The 14,001-nt window shown below is 50.2% G+C and overlaps 4 protein-coding genes across 4 annotated transcripts; 3 read left to right on the forward strand and 1 right to left on the reverse strand.

Annotated features, from left to right (window-relative positions):
* Nucleotides 1-372: 372 nt before the first annotated feature.
* J7337_009873 (uncharacterized protein) lies at nt 373-2,223 on the forward strand (the record flags this gene model as incomplete). Its single annotated transcript, XM_044827468.1, has 1 exon — nt 373-2,223. One exon carries the CDS (start codon nt 373-375, stop codon nt 2,221-2,223), a length of 1,851 nt encoding a protein of 616 aa, XP_044678062.1.
* A 3,355-nt stretch (nt 2,224-5,578) lies between these two features.
* Nucleotides 5,579-7,386, reverse strand: J7337_009874 (uncharacterized protein; the record flags this gene model as incomplete). The annotated part of the gene is made up of 4 exons (XM_044827469.1): nt 5,579-6,864; nt 6,893-7,004; nt 7,059-7,289; nt 7,336-7,386. 4 exons carry the CDS (start codon nt 7,384-7,386, stop codon nt 5,579-5,581), a joined length of 1,680 nt encoding a protein of 559 aa, XP_044678063.1.
* Nucleotides 7,387-9,196: 1,810 nt separating this feature from the next.
* J7337_009875 (uncharacterized protein) lies at nt 9,197-10,582 on the forward strand (the record flags this gene model as incomplete). The annotated part of the gene is made up of 3 exons (XM_044827470.1): nt 9,197-9,404; nt 9,462-10,487; nt 10,536-10,582. 3 exons carry the CDS (start codon nt 9,197-9,199, stop codon nt 10,580-10,582), a joined length of 1,281 nt encoding a protein of 426 aa, XP_044678064.1.
* A 1,547-nt stretch (nt 10,583-12,129) lies between these two features.
* UBC1 (Ubiquitin-conjugating enzyme E2 1) lies at nt 12,130-13,076 on the forward strand (the record flags this gene model as incomplete). The annotated part of the gene is made up of 5 exons (XM_044827471.1): nt 12,130-12,173; nt 12,350-12,395; nt 12,521-12,550; nt 12,697-12,880; nt 12,937-13,076. The coding sequence occupies 5 exons, from the start codon at nt 12,130-12,132 to the stop codon at nt 13,074-13,076; spliced, it is 444 nt and encodes a 147-aa protein (XP_044678065.1).
* Between the last annotated feature and the right edge of the window lie 925 nt (nt 13,077-14,001).

A 14,001-nucleotide genomic window follows, 5' to 3' on the forward strand; every position in this document is an offset into this window, starting at 1 on the left:
GCTACTCCGTACCTACCTACCTATCTACAGTACCTTGCCTTGCCTACAAGATCTCCACTGTGCTTCGTTAACCTCAAGAAATCCACCATCGTCTTGTTCTGTCTCATCTACGCTGCGCTGTTATTATCACTTCCATTGCCGCCTAATCTCCTCCACTCGGTTTTCCTGTCTTGGCCACCAACCCAAGCTCTTGCCCGGCTGTGCCGAAGATGGCGGGCAGTCTCTGTTTGCATGCGCCTTGACCTATTATCGCATCAGAATCACCTTTCCATCTCCCCCGTGACGCAGACGATAAGCTCGAACTATTGCAGAAAGAGACGAGACACGCCTAAAAAGATCACCTGAGCTGATCGCGCAGAAAATCTAGTCGCTATGGCATCGTCTAATCCGTTTCGCAAGAGTGCCGCCATTACGGTAGACTCAGCTTCTTTTCCCAACTCAACATCCTCCGCTGCTTCTCGTTTCCCTGCTCTCGATCAAATTGAAACAGCACCTACTCCTCCGCCTCCGACCAGCTTCCAGCAAGTTGGCTCTTCAACGATTGACTCGAAATCTAAGATTACGAAAAAAGTCCGCGTACTATCACCCCCGCCGCTGTCTCCCGACTCTCCCGAATGGGCATTTGCGGCACCTTCTATAGCGCAACACACTGCGAACCAACAAAATGAGGACGATCCGTTCGATGCGACGTCTACCGACGATAGCGACCGCGAAATGGTAGCTGCGGCTGCCCGTGGCTATGCTCCGAATGGCGGTCAGGGCATAGGAAACCCATTCAGCAAGACATTACGCAGTGTTGATTCTCCCGTCGCAGAACAAAAGCTTGAGCATGAGCGCAAAGAAGAAGGCCATGCGCTCAAAGCTGGTAATACAGCTAGGAGGTCTCTGGACGTCAATTCTTTCAAACGATTACTGATGACGGGTAATACGGAGTCGGACAAGTCTTCGCCGCCGAAAATCCGACAGTCAATGCTGCCACCAGCCAAGAACACAAAAGACAGACCGTCTGTTTTCCGAAGAATCTCACATGATGATTCCAAAGATATATCGGCCCCCGAGAATGCACTCCAAGAAGCATCTCTCATATCTGAAGAAGCCTCGGATACCCCGGAAGACGATATTGATCAAGAGAACGTTTCTGACTCAAGCGCTTCTGCTCAACTGAGCTCAAAGAACAGCAAGAGACCGCCGCCGCCACCTAGCTCGCGACATGGCAAGTCCATAAAGCTGGATCTGGTTGGTCAAGCATCTCGAGAACCTCTTGCGACACTGTCATCAGATATGAACAAACCGCTTCCGCCCGCGCCAGTGAGAAGAAGCATGGAAGAAGGGGGCGACTCGCCGTTTGACCGTGAAGCAGCTGGCAAAGTTCCAGAGACCGAAGGTGATGTGGGATTAGCATCGCCAGAACCATCAGGCGGCAGCCGAAAGGCGGTTCCTGCACCACCACCTCGACGAGGTCACGCGAGAGGAGAGAGCAAGACCTATGCGTCTGGTCTAGGCTTGACACAGCAGCAATTTGTGCACAATGAAGAGAACTTATCACGGTCATCATCTATAAGATCCCGACCTGAGCACAACCGACGTGACTCACATGCAGCAGCACCTCCACCACCGCCACCACCAAGATTTCATCACACCTCGAGACAGTCGATGCAGGTGCCATTGGGGGTGGCCTCAAGCCTCACGTATCTGAGCCAATCGTCATCATCCCCGGCTCCATCCCTGGATGTCGATATGAGCACCACCTCCACGCCATCACAGCTGCGTCAATCTTCCACAGTCGAGTTAACACCGAGAGGTACGCAATCAGGAACACATCAGCCCGTGACGGCAACGAAATCCTGGGCTCCACCACCACCACCTGCGCGAAACACATCTGTCCGACGACCTGCGAGTATCAGAAGTGTTGACAGCACTAGTCGGCGGATCTCATTCGAAGCAAAACCTCATAATCAGATGGCACCCCCTCCACCACCTCGAAGGCAGCGAGGCAGCAGCCGTGGCAGCGTCGATGGACCTCGGAGGACGAGTCTTGATGGTGTAGGGAAGGCTGGATCGAGTCAAGTGGCCGAGGAGGAGCCTGACAGTGTCGCAGCGACAGTCGGCTCGGGTCCCACATCTCCGCAATCGGCAAACGAGCCAGGGAAGAGTGTTGACATCTTGGCTGACCTGGACGCCCTACAACGAGAGGTGGACGCCCTGCGGGGGAAACTGGGATGACGAGGTGCACGTATACATACGAAGGAGATGCATACATGAAAGTGAATGGAAGCATGTTGGAATGCGTTGATGGTTGTACAAAAGAGGAGAGCGTGGCGACATGCAGTCGAAGCTTTAGTCTTGCTGGAGTGGGAGCTTAGGACGGACGGACGAAAGAAGGAAAGAAAGAAAGACAGAACATAATATGTATGGATGTGACATTATGCGGGCGTTTTGATGGACAGGACTCTGGCACGATAGAGTTGTGTGGTTGGTCTTTGTTCTACTTTATATGTATGGGAAAAGGTGTTGTAGATGATTATCATGATGTCAAGCATGGCGAGTTGATTGAGTTGCCAGAGACAGAAGTTAGCATAATGGAAGTGATGTTTGACGATCATGATGAGAATTGAGGATTGTATGCACTCTGCCGTGCTCTTGGATGACCGTATTGGTGTAGTGCTCGCCTCTACTCAGCCACCAGGACACATACAGTACAGTACACAGCACAACACACACACACACACACACACACACACACACACACACACACACTACCGATGGACTTAGATATGAGTCGTCAGGGAGACCCTTGTCATGAGCTAGCAGTTTAGCAGTTTGGCGTCAGAACCCCGAAGGATCCGTGACAGTTGAAACATATGACCATGAAAAGTGTAATTGTTGCTAGTGGGTGAGCACAATATTATCTATTGTGAGTATTTATGAACTCTAATTAACCTCTTACTATTTGTCTATCCTATTCTGTTCCTTTCCATGTACATATATGTTGTTGTCTGCTCACTCCGTCATGTCGTATTGGGCGACATGATCAACGTGGTGAGAGGGGGGATGGGGGGGGGCCTCTCTGTGGCTTGTGATTGGGGGCAATGATCTTCACTGCGACTAGGGGAATTTTGCCAGAGGGCGCACGGGATGGAAGGGTTCTTTTTTTCGAGAAGGTCTGCCAGGGACAAGGATCTTCACAGCTACTGTAAAGGTACCGACACGCGAGAGTGCGGACGGTACCTCTGCTACAACAAAGACCAACCAAGGTATCGTCGTCCACTCGATGAGGCGAGTCGGTGAGGGGAAGGGTCAAAGCACGACATATGTACATACCTAGGTATCTATCACTTTATACAGCTTAAAGATATCGAGATACTACAGTACTAGGCTAACGGAACTGTCTGTCCCTAGGTTCTTATGAGTTGGTGACTAATACCATGTACCTGGTTCATATGCCATACCATAATGGACAGGCGGTATATACTAGCAAGTTGATGCAACAGATCCCACTTGGATGGATCCAGACGGCGACAGCGACAGCGACAGCGACCCCTCTTCTTCTTCAAAGGGTCAAACGGGTCGAGCGAGGTACAACTAAGTTAGAGCTAACAAGCTGTAAGTGAGTGAGGGACCTTGTATCATGTATGGATGGATGGATGGATGGAGACGTCCCCATCACGACAGCTCAGCTTGTGTCACGTACGCTCTCTTCTTCCCAAGGGCCCTCCCTCTCCCACGGTAATGCAATGCTCTCTCGGTGCATTTACCAATCTATCTGAGGTAGGTATAGTACCTCTTAAACAACCCAGCAAGGTAGCACTCGCCTTTATCTTACCTCAGTCCTCTTCGTCTGCCTCTCCTCTTCCTCCTCTTCCTCTAACATTATTTCCCTCGCTATTATAACAACATCAACTTCCCTTCTTCTCTGCAAATACTTAAACTCGCCCTTCCCCATAGATCTCGGCATTCTCCTTGACCACAATCCTCTTTAATCAGCATCTCTCTTGTCTTGTCTTCTCTTCCTTCTCTTGTTGGACCCCATCTCTGTATCTAAAGACTCATTTACATTTACATGCCTATTTGTCTCTTCTACCGTCTCACCCGTGCTGTCTCGACCCTCTTCACTTTGACTCTCTCATAAGATACTCGATCAATCAATCTCACTTCCACTCATCACCCAATCTCACAATGTGCTACGCCAACCTCGGAACTCTCATCTGTCAAGCCTGCGGCCGCCGCGTCGGCGAACAACCCGTAGGAACATCACCTTGCCTCACCGTCTGTGGCAAATACGTCTCACGCGTAACTGGCACCGTAGTCAGCGGCGAGTGCGGTGTATGCAGCGATGCAAAAGAGCAGAGGAGCCAAATGACCGTGAGGCTAAACCGGGCTTTCAGCAAGTGACGCACCAGAGCTCCAATGCGGCATTATTCAACCCTCCAAGTCATCTGTAAGGTACCCTACCAGCTGTAAGATAGGATGGTAAGCTCTGCTTACACTATCCGGGGAAAAAAAAAACAAGACAATCCTGTACTGACATACTTATCAAGAGGCATTCAGGCTCTATCAAGGGCAAAATGGCATTGCCTGCAACTCGGCTCTTACGGGATCGTTATACCCGTACGAAAGCCGGAACTCATACAATGAGGCCATACCGCCCACTATTTTTTTCTGTTCGATAACATTTCGACGCTTTACGACTCATGGTCTTACGATTAACGGCGGCGTTCACGGCATGATGCTCAGTTTCAGTTTGGTACACGAATTAGATGGAGCATAAGAGTTACTTTCTGCGTTTGACGACAGCAGCAGCCTTTCATTTCTGAGCTGTCCTTGTATTCTCACTACTACTATACCCATGATTACCAACACTACTGCTATTCAATAAATTCACGATAACGACATGCTGCTGCATGTGCCACGCGACAGGGCGTCGTGTGGAGTTATCGTTGTCATGAGACCTTATGTAAACTGACGGTGTACACGAACGAACTAATGCGACAAGCACGGTAGTGCTGGCTACACATGTAACTGCATTACCGAGGTTTCGAATCGTACTAACTATACCTGATCGAGGGATTGTATGTACTCACCCCTCGAGAAGCAAGAAAACATGGGACCTTGATATGAGAGATCCAAATAAACTCCGCAAAGGATGTCCTAAACTCATACCAAGTTACCTAGACTTAGCAAAGGTATCCTAAACTTATGCCAAGTCACACAAGTCCTTTTGTCATTTAGAATCTAGGTCCTGGATTTCCTTTCCTCCCCTGGCTACCATATGAAGATTGAATAGTATTTGTGCTTATGCTTCTTGATATAATTCTAGACACCGGGCCTCAAGGAGCAAGAAAACATCAAACCTTAATATAAGGTGTCCAAATACACTTAGCAAAAAGTTCCCTAAGCATAGGCGAGATCTACCTAAATATTTTCATCGCTTCGGGTCAAGATCCTAAATTTTCTTACCTCCTAGCCGGGTCTGTGACACTCGGTACCAAACGATCTCAAATAAATGTTGCTTATTATTCTATATGGCTCAAGTGTTTGATAGCAGGATGCCTCGTCAGATCTGGTCCCTGCCGAGGGATCACAGGCCTACAAGCCCTCGTACAAAAGCCGCCGCAGGCGGTATTGAAGTAAACAAAACAGTGATAGTCCCAAAAAGACTCATTGACAAGCTCGACAAGGCTGCAGCTCGAGGGTCCGTCCGCAACAAGACTGAAGTCGCGATGGCGCTCGAGTTAACACCTAGTGTCACTCCGCGGGTCACATAGTCGTCCTCGGGCACTCGCAGCCAGCGTAATATGCGCGCCCCGAGCACAGCGCCTAAAATGCCACTGATGATGGCCAATGCAGCAGCAGTGTTAACATCTCCTCCTAGGTTCACAGTCGCGGGGACAGCGAGCGCCAGCGTCAGGCTGCGGGATGCAAAAGCGAGGCTGCGGGCTGCCGAGATGCCGCAGGCGTAGCACAAGGGCGGGTATGCGAGCAGCGAACCAACACTGATTGCAACGTTGGGTATGACAATGGAGATGAAATGAGTACGAAGCTCTCGTCGGTACTGAAACATGGGCAAGGCGAGGGCTACGATGCTGGCGTCGAGAAGGGTGCCGAAAACGTCACCGGCGCCGGGGAGAAGATCTTGCTTCGACGTTGCGTTGCGCCATAACTGTATATACTTTGCGCCCGTGCGGTAGGCGTGAAGTGTCGTGGTCAAGCTATCACCGCGAATTGCAGCAAGTGCCCATATGACAAGGACTGTTGCAAGAGACGACACCAAGACTGGATGAAGATATTCTTTCCATTTGGGTGCAACTGACAATGCCCCGAACCAGGCGAGGACATTCACGGCAAGGTGAAGTGGCATAGCATAACCGGTCGAGTAATAGAGAGGAATGCCGATAAAGGCAAACAGTCCTACGAAGATCGCCACATCGAGATTTGCAGAGATACGGGCCGCCCACAACTCAGCCTTTGGCGGTGGCAGAGGAATCTGTGTGAGAACGGTCGTCGGATTGAGAGCTTCAACGGCATTCACTGGGGCTTGACCATTTGCATAGTGATGCTCTTGAAGCCGTAATTGAGGTGGAGTCTGTGGTCGTGAAGGCGCCGCTGACGTTGGCTCCGAGTTCGGCGCGGATACAGACATAAGCGGTATTTGAGAGCCAGCTCGAGATACGCTCGTGTGACGTGATATACCGGGAGAATTGACATCTCCCGTTGAGAGATCTGGTGTTTGACGGCCGAGTTCTTCAGCGCGTTGAGATCTTGAACGCCTCGAGACACCAAGAGCAAGTTGGAGGCTGCGGGTGATCCAAGCTGCCATAGCCATCATGATAAAGAAGCCAATGACTAGGTTTGTCAGGGAGAGGTCTATATGTGTTCTCGAACGGTGACATACCAAATATTGCAATAATGATTATGACTTCAACGATGCCAATGGGTGGACTGAGAGGCAACAGAACGAAAGACGGCGTGAAGAAGATGCCCATCCATCGAAGCGACCAGCCAGCCTAGAAATATCAGACATGGTAACCTCATTATTGAACTATATAGCAATGGCTTACGGGCACGTCAATGATATTAACCAGCTTTCTTGTCTTGTGAGTACCCAATAATGACTCACTTGCGATAAGAGCAAAGAAGAGCAACATCATGCAGGTAACAGAAGCAGGAAACGAAACATTGAATTTGTAGAATATTGAATCAACTCCAAAATTGATAGCGAGTATTATTGTAATGCCGAGTGGCACATAGAACCAAGCACGGACGAGCTTGGAGCTGTTCTTGTGAGCAGCCTGCATCGTGTTAGCCAAGGGCTCTTCTGATAAGCGATGGACTCACCAATTTGATGGCCTGCATCAATTGCAGAAAGTCACTTGTATCTGCAGCCATTCTGCTCTCAGTATTTTGATAAGGGTCATGATATTGTATCGAGGGAGCGATTGAAGTTAGTTGACCAAGCACCGAATGCCGGAGGACCCTGGTCATGTGCGTTAGCCCGGGCGATCCATCCATTGTATAAGCTAAAGATAAGGCAACATCAACTGTTTCAGTCAAAAGAGATTTATAGAGGCAGAATGGATTCTCCTTTATTTACTGCCTTGTGTCGTATGCATCAGCCCGATTAGCCGAGAAGTCATGATAAAATGCAAGTGACGGACTTCAACCCCCGTGTCATGGGGCTCATGAAAAGGAACTGACGATGCACTTCCTCGGGGGATAAAGCGCCGAGAAGCAGGAACGGCTTTCAGATCGAGGCTCTAGAAGCACAAGATTGCGGCTCCTCACTTTGTTGCTGCGGAAATGTCTTTGCGGATGTGATATTGGAACCCTACATCTCCCTCATATCACGATATACCGACCTTATTCATCACCCCATTATCCCATCATATCTTCCCTCGCTGGCCTTTTGTGAAATATGTGATGTGTGCTCAAGTCGGTCCGATGTTATTAGAGATGGATTCCTCTCTGCCTGGAGAGATAATACAGCCAACAAAGGAAGATACAGGCATCGCGTGTGGCTATCTTAAACCTGGATTCGGAGCGAGCCGAGCACGGAATCACAATCACGCGTCGAGGCATGGAAATACCACGAAAATGCTTCAGCGAAAGATCGAATGCGGATCCGAAGATATAGACGTTGCATTGCATGGGCCTTCGTTCAACTTGATGAGCCAGGAACAGGCGATGCATTCTTGTCCGGAACTGGGATGTCTAGACAATCATCCATGGGTAATGATTCACTGTTGTCTGGTGGGTGTGACGCTGAATTAACACAATATAATACAGCGTTCTGCGCCAGGCTCAAGAAGTTCTCGAAATAGCCCTTACCAACACAGTCCTCTATCTCAACCAGCAACGCCAACAGGTATACTGCACCGTCTTGAGAATCGATTTCGACGAGCACAACCCTAGGAATCTCCGTTTGGATCAAGTCGATCAATATCATCAACTTCATTAGTTGAATCAGCAGACGGTTCAACATATCAAGCTGGTAGAGAACGCCGACGAAGGGCACGCGACTCTGAGGTCAATCGTGGTATCTCATCAGCCCAAGATTCGGTGCCGGTCATCTCGGCTCCGGTAGTGGAGGGCGAAGAAGGGACTCGCCAGTTGGCGGCAGCGGGGATAGCCTTGGGAACATTAGACCTCGATCGGTTGAGTCTCATGGCGAGGAACGGCGAGGCCAGAGGAAAGACTGAAGAGGCATAATGCCAATGTCACTGTAATCTTGAGAAACGAGGCGTCAGGGGAGATTTCCTATCCGAGGCAGCTGGTCTGCAACTCTTGTCGATCATTGGATGTGACCATGGATCATTGAATCATTGGGTACGTAGTAAGCTTTGGCTGTGCTTGAGTTGATCGGTATTCAATCAAAAGACACCGATTCATCTATCGGCAAGACCATCTTGGACCCGAAACAATCCAAATTGGGATAATGATTCTCATATTTCAAGTATCACCTACTCCAATTGGCTATAGTTTCGCTGTCTGCCTCGGTTCCGGGGTCTAAAAGCTGGGGTTTTAGTGACAATCACGGCTCCGGCTCGCGTCGGATGACTTCATCTGGTGGGCTTCAATTGCCGGCGCCCTTTTGCCTGTCAACTCAAGCCTGAGATGCTGTATCTTTAACTACTCAGCGCGCCTCGAGATCTTGGTCTGACCCATAACACATCTCCCTATCCAAATCGCCTTTCTCACCATGTTTCGCCCTATCCTCAGACAATGCGCTCGAAGAGCTGCTATTCCTCTGCGACCATGCGCCACAAGGACCTTTGCCTCGGCATCTGGACCTACCTTTAACTGGGAGGATCCTTTGGCCTCGAATAACCTCCTGACTGAAGAGGAGCGTGCAATTGGCGAGACTGCAGAGAGATACTGCCAAGAGCAATTGCTACCCCGCGTTCTACGTAAGTTGTCTCAAACTCGACATCCAGAAACGCCACACTGACTTTCATGTCTTATAGAGGCCTATCGCGACGAGTCCTACGATCCTAAGATACTCGAGGAGATGGGCGAGCTTGGGCTACTGGGCGCTACGATCGAGGGATATGATTGCGCTGGCGTGTCCTCTGTTGCTGGTGGTTTGATCACACGAGCTGTGGAGAGGGTGGACAGCGGCTACCGATCTGGAATGTCCGTTCAGTCTTCGTTGGTGATGGGTGGTATCTTTGAGCACGGTACTGCAGAGCAGAAGGAGAAGTTCCTACCTCAGATGGCCAAGGGCAAGCTCCTCGGTGCCTTTGGCTTGACAGAACCTAACCACGGCAGTGATCCTGGAAGCATGGAGACAGTGGCAAAGCCTCATCCCACCAAGAAGGGCTACTATTCTCTGAGCGGTTCAAAGACATGGATCACAAACAGCCCTATCGCCGATGTCTTGTTGGTATGGGCAAAGTTGCAAGACACAGGCAAGATTCGAGGTTTCTTGGTGGAGCGCAAGGACTGCCCACCAGGAACTCTCGAGACACCAGCTATCAAGGACAAGAATGGTCTTCGAGCCTCGATCACTGGCATGATCCATCTTGACAACTGTCCTGTGCCAGATGTCAACATGTTCCCCGACGTTGAAGGCCTAAGAGGCCCCTTCAGCTGCCTGAACAACGCTCGATACGGCATTGCCTTGGGCGTCATGGGTGCTCTTGAGGACTGCATCGCCCGTGCCCGAACATACGCCCTCGAGCGCAAGCAATTCAAAGGCAACCCCCTCGCCAAGTACCAACTCGTTCAGAAGAAGCTCGCCGACGCGACAACAGATGCCGCCTACGGCACACTCGCCGCCATCCAGGTTGGCCGTCTCAAGGACGAGGGTAAGGCTACGCCCGAGATGATCAGCATGGTGAAGCGACAGAACTGCGATACGGCCCTCAAAAACGCACGAGTCCTCCAGGAGATCTTTGGAGGCAATGCTGCGAGTGATGAGTACATGATTGGCCGACATGTGGCGAATCTCTATGTGACACAGACTTATGAGGGCCAGAGTGACATTCACAGTGAGTTTACCTGTATGACGGGCGTGATTATTGCTAACCATATTGCAGGCCTTATCTTGGGACGTGCTATTACTGGTATTCAGGCATTCGTGTAAACAAGGAGTGATTGGTCAGGAGGTGATATAAAATAACCATTGAGGTTCATACCCGTGTTATAGATGCTTGGAAATCAAGCATACGGTTTCCAGTGCAGGACATTAGCCAATCGTTTAATCTGGCTTAGATGGCCTTAGAACAGTACAGTAGCATGACTTGGACGAATGACAAAAGACAGTTCACGAGAATATCATTTGCTAAGTGTTCTTGCTCTGAAGTCGTGGGCTTAGATGCTTGGTGATTAATACCCACTCGGCCTGGATTATTACCAAACTGAGCCCTCACCTTAGAATCAGTGACGTCGTTGTCTCTAGTGGGACTGTCATTAAATTGGCCAGTGCGAAGTGGCTACAACTGTGTACTTGGTGTGACTGCAACTATCGACCACCAAGTGAAGCCGTCAAGTCCCGCGTCCGCTTCCGGTCCCGGGGCCGGGCTCGGCAGCGTTAATTCAGGTACTGTATGCATCTGAATTCCTGCCGTCATTCCCGTGGCAATAATGGAGAGGGAGGCTAGCTCAAGTTTGTATATATAATCACTACATGAATCATGAGTCAACGTGTGGTCAAGTACTATGAGGAAGCATCTGGAAGTTATGGCAAAGGCGAAAAGTCGATAGGTGCTGTAGGTACTCTCTCAAACTTTCCCCTGCTGGCCTCGACCGCCACGTGAGTAGTATTACTCACCGCTGCCAAATCTTGCGCTGAACCTGAGGTTGAATGCCCAAATCTGAAGGGAGTACAGATTCGTGAATGCTGTATAATCTTATTGTCATGAGTAAATAAGCATCGAAATCAGGCTAGGTACGGTTCATGAAAGCCAAGCCCGCTACGGGTGCCCTCCACTGTATCAGGGCCCAACGTAAAAATCTGTAGCCAACTGTTAGTGCTCGGGTACCGCTAAACACTGATTCGCCCTCACGCAGTGGCGGTGTCAGCTGTGGCCCAGTCACAGGCGATGGAGGGCCTAAAAAAATCCTCCACTGACTTTTCGGGCTGCCACTCCCGTCTGGTCTCGTCTGGGCGGCAGGTGCCAGCGCAGCCACTCTCCAGTCAGTCCAAGCCAGCCCAGTCCAGTCACTAACTCACCCGGGCACGTACCAGCACAGCACCGCACAGCACAGCACGCACGCATTCACTCACCCGCTTCCTTCCTTCCCTCCTGCTCCGCTTCTGGGTCTCTCTGTCTTTGTTGACCCTCCTTCCCCTTCTTCCCTACCCCCCATTTGAACGAACCATCTTCCTCCAAATCCCGCCTCTCTCTCCTACTTTCTTCAGCCTCGACTGAATTTCTTTTACGCTTACATACTCCGACTTTCCAAACAACTTTCTACCACAAACATCCATCGTAAAACAGTCTCCGTGCACTGTTTTCTACCCCGGACGATCCTTTACATCGATCGTTATTGTGCGTCCTTTCCTTCGAAACCTTCCTTCCCGACCGCTCGTCCTGCTCTGCAACCCTTCGACTAACGTCTTTGTCCAACCTAGAACGACCGCGATACCTCGCAACAAACTCTTTAGATACCCCCTCTACATATCACAAAATGGCTCTTAAGCGCATTAACAAGGAGCTCACTGATCTCGGCCGGTAAGTTCACTCTCTTCACAGGTCTGAGGGGTCAACCAGAATGCCCAAAGACGTCAGGTGGGGGCACTTGGTAAGCGGGGTCCTCAGTGACGACCGGCGATGCCAAAGCCCTCGATGACTTCAAAACATCATGGCTCTTTTCTCTTGATGAACTTGTGCTGACTTTTCTCGTGCAGAGATCCACCCTCTTCTTGCTCTGCCGGCCCTGTCGGCGAGGATTTGGTAGGCATCACCCCTCCCCCACATTGACAACCACGTGGCTGTCAAAGGCGTCATGGCTGCCGCAAACCTCTTCCCAGGACGAACGAGATATCATTTTTGAACGTACGGCTAACGAATCTCAATAGTTCCACTGGCAAGCTACTATTATGGGACCTGTAAGTTGACTTCTCCTGTGCTTCTGGATGCGCTGCCTGCTGAGATGGCTCACGGGTGTGGTGAAGCCCTCAGCCGCACGCCGGTGCAGCTGCATCTGCATCCAACGAACAATCACAAGAACAAAGTGGCTGACCCGACCTCACAGAGTGACTCTCCATACTCCGGCGGTGTCTTCTTCCTGGCCATTCACTTCCCTACCGACTACCCTTTCAAGCCTCCCAAGGTCAACTTCACTACCCGCATCTACCACCCCAACATCAACTCCAATGGTAGCATCTGCCTGGATATTCTGCGTGACCAGTGGAGTCCTGCGTTGACCATCTCTAAAGGTACGTTTGATGTGAGAACCCTTGTGGCCTAGGCCTCTTGCTTACGTATATACCAGTCCTTCTGTCCATCTGCTCGATGTTGACAGACCCCAACCCTGACGATCCTCTTGTGCCCGAGATTGCCCATGTCTACAAGACTGACCGACCCCGATACGAGGCCACAGCTCGGGAGTGGACTCGAAAGTATGCAATCTAGAGCGAATACCAGGGCCGGTGCGGTTAGACTCGGGGTGGTTTCATCTCCCCTATCATGAAGCGACGTGAAACGAACGAGTGAAAGCTTTGTATGCTGTTGCGAAATGTCTGTTAGTCGGCGATACCTACATGGGTGCTTTGCCTGAACCAGGGCTTTGATTGCGATTATTAGGCAATGAGCGACGATACGAAGCGACCTGAGGGGGGGAACAACTCCAGACAAACAGACTAGTCTAGGCAGGGATATCATGCGGCTGGATGTTGGGTTTGCATTGACGATGTGTTTTTGGCATCCAGAAACAAGCAGCGTATACAATTTGTCTCTCTATTTGCTATATCTTCGGTGCTTCTGTTGTGTTGATTCCGAATCTCGGTGACATTGTGAAGTTTGATTTGAAGACTCCAAAGTAATGGCCTAATGGGTGATGATGAAGCGCCAGCATATGGCGATCCGCACACAAAGGATACATCATGGTGAAAGCTGGCGGCTACTTATGCTGAGATGGGTGTGATTAGGCGCCGACAGGATTGAGGCTGGTTGACATGACTGGTAATATGACGGGCGCTAGTGGTCAGGAACTCGGGGCTCATCGAGCATAGATCAGGATGGAGATCACAAGGGAGATTTACTTACAGTTGGTCCAGAGCGTTTCTATAGGTAATGTGAAGAATCTGTGGAAGTTGTGGATGAAATACCAAACCGAAGTCGCATGAGATTGGTTCGTTAGATAGTTGGAGTTTGTATGGAAATACGAGCTGTCCAGATAGGCCATGATGATGACGAATGTGCTTGGAGATGGCACATGTCTTGGAAGAGAAGTGAAACGCGGCAGAGACAAAGCTGGAACGATGTGATATAGGCAGAGATTTGATATATTCCGTTGTTTCTGAGATAGATATGAGTGGGGGTTGGTTGTTTAAGAGCG

The sequence above is a fragment of the Fusarium musae genome, chromosome 7 (genome assembly GCF_019915245.1).
Source record: "Fusarium musae strain F31 chromosome 7, whole genome shotgun sequence".
In the NCBI taxonomy this organism is placed as follows: domain Eukaryota; kingdom Fungi; phylum Ascomycota; class Sordariomycetes; order Hypocreales; family Nectriaceae; genus Fusarium; species Fusarium musae.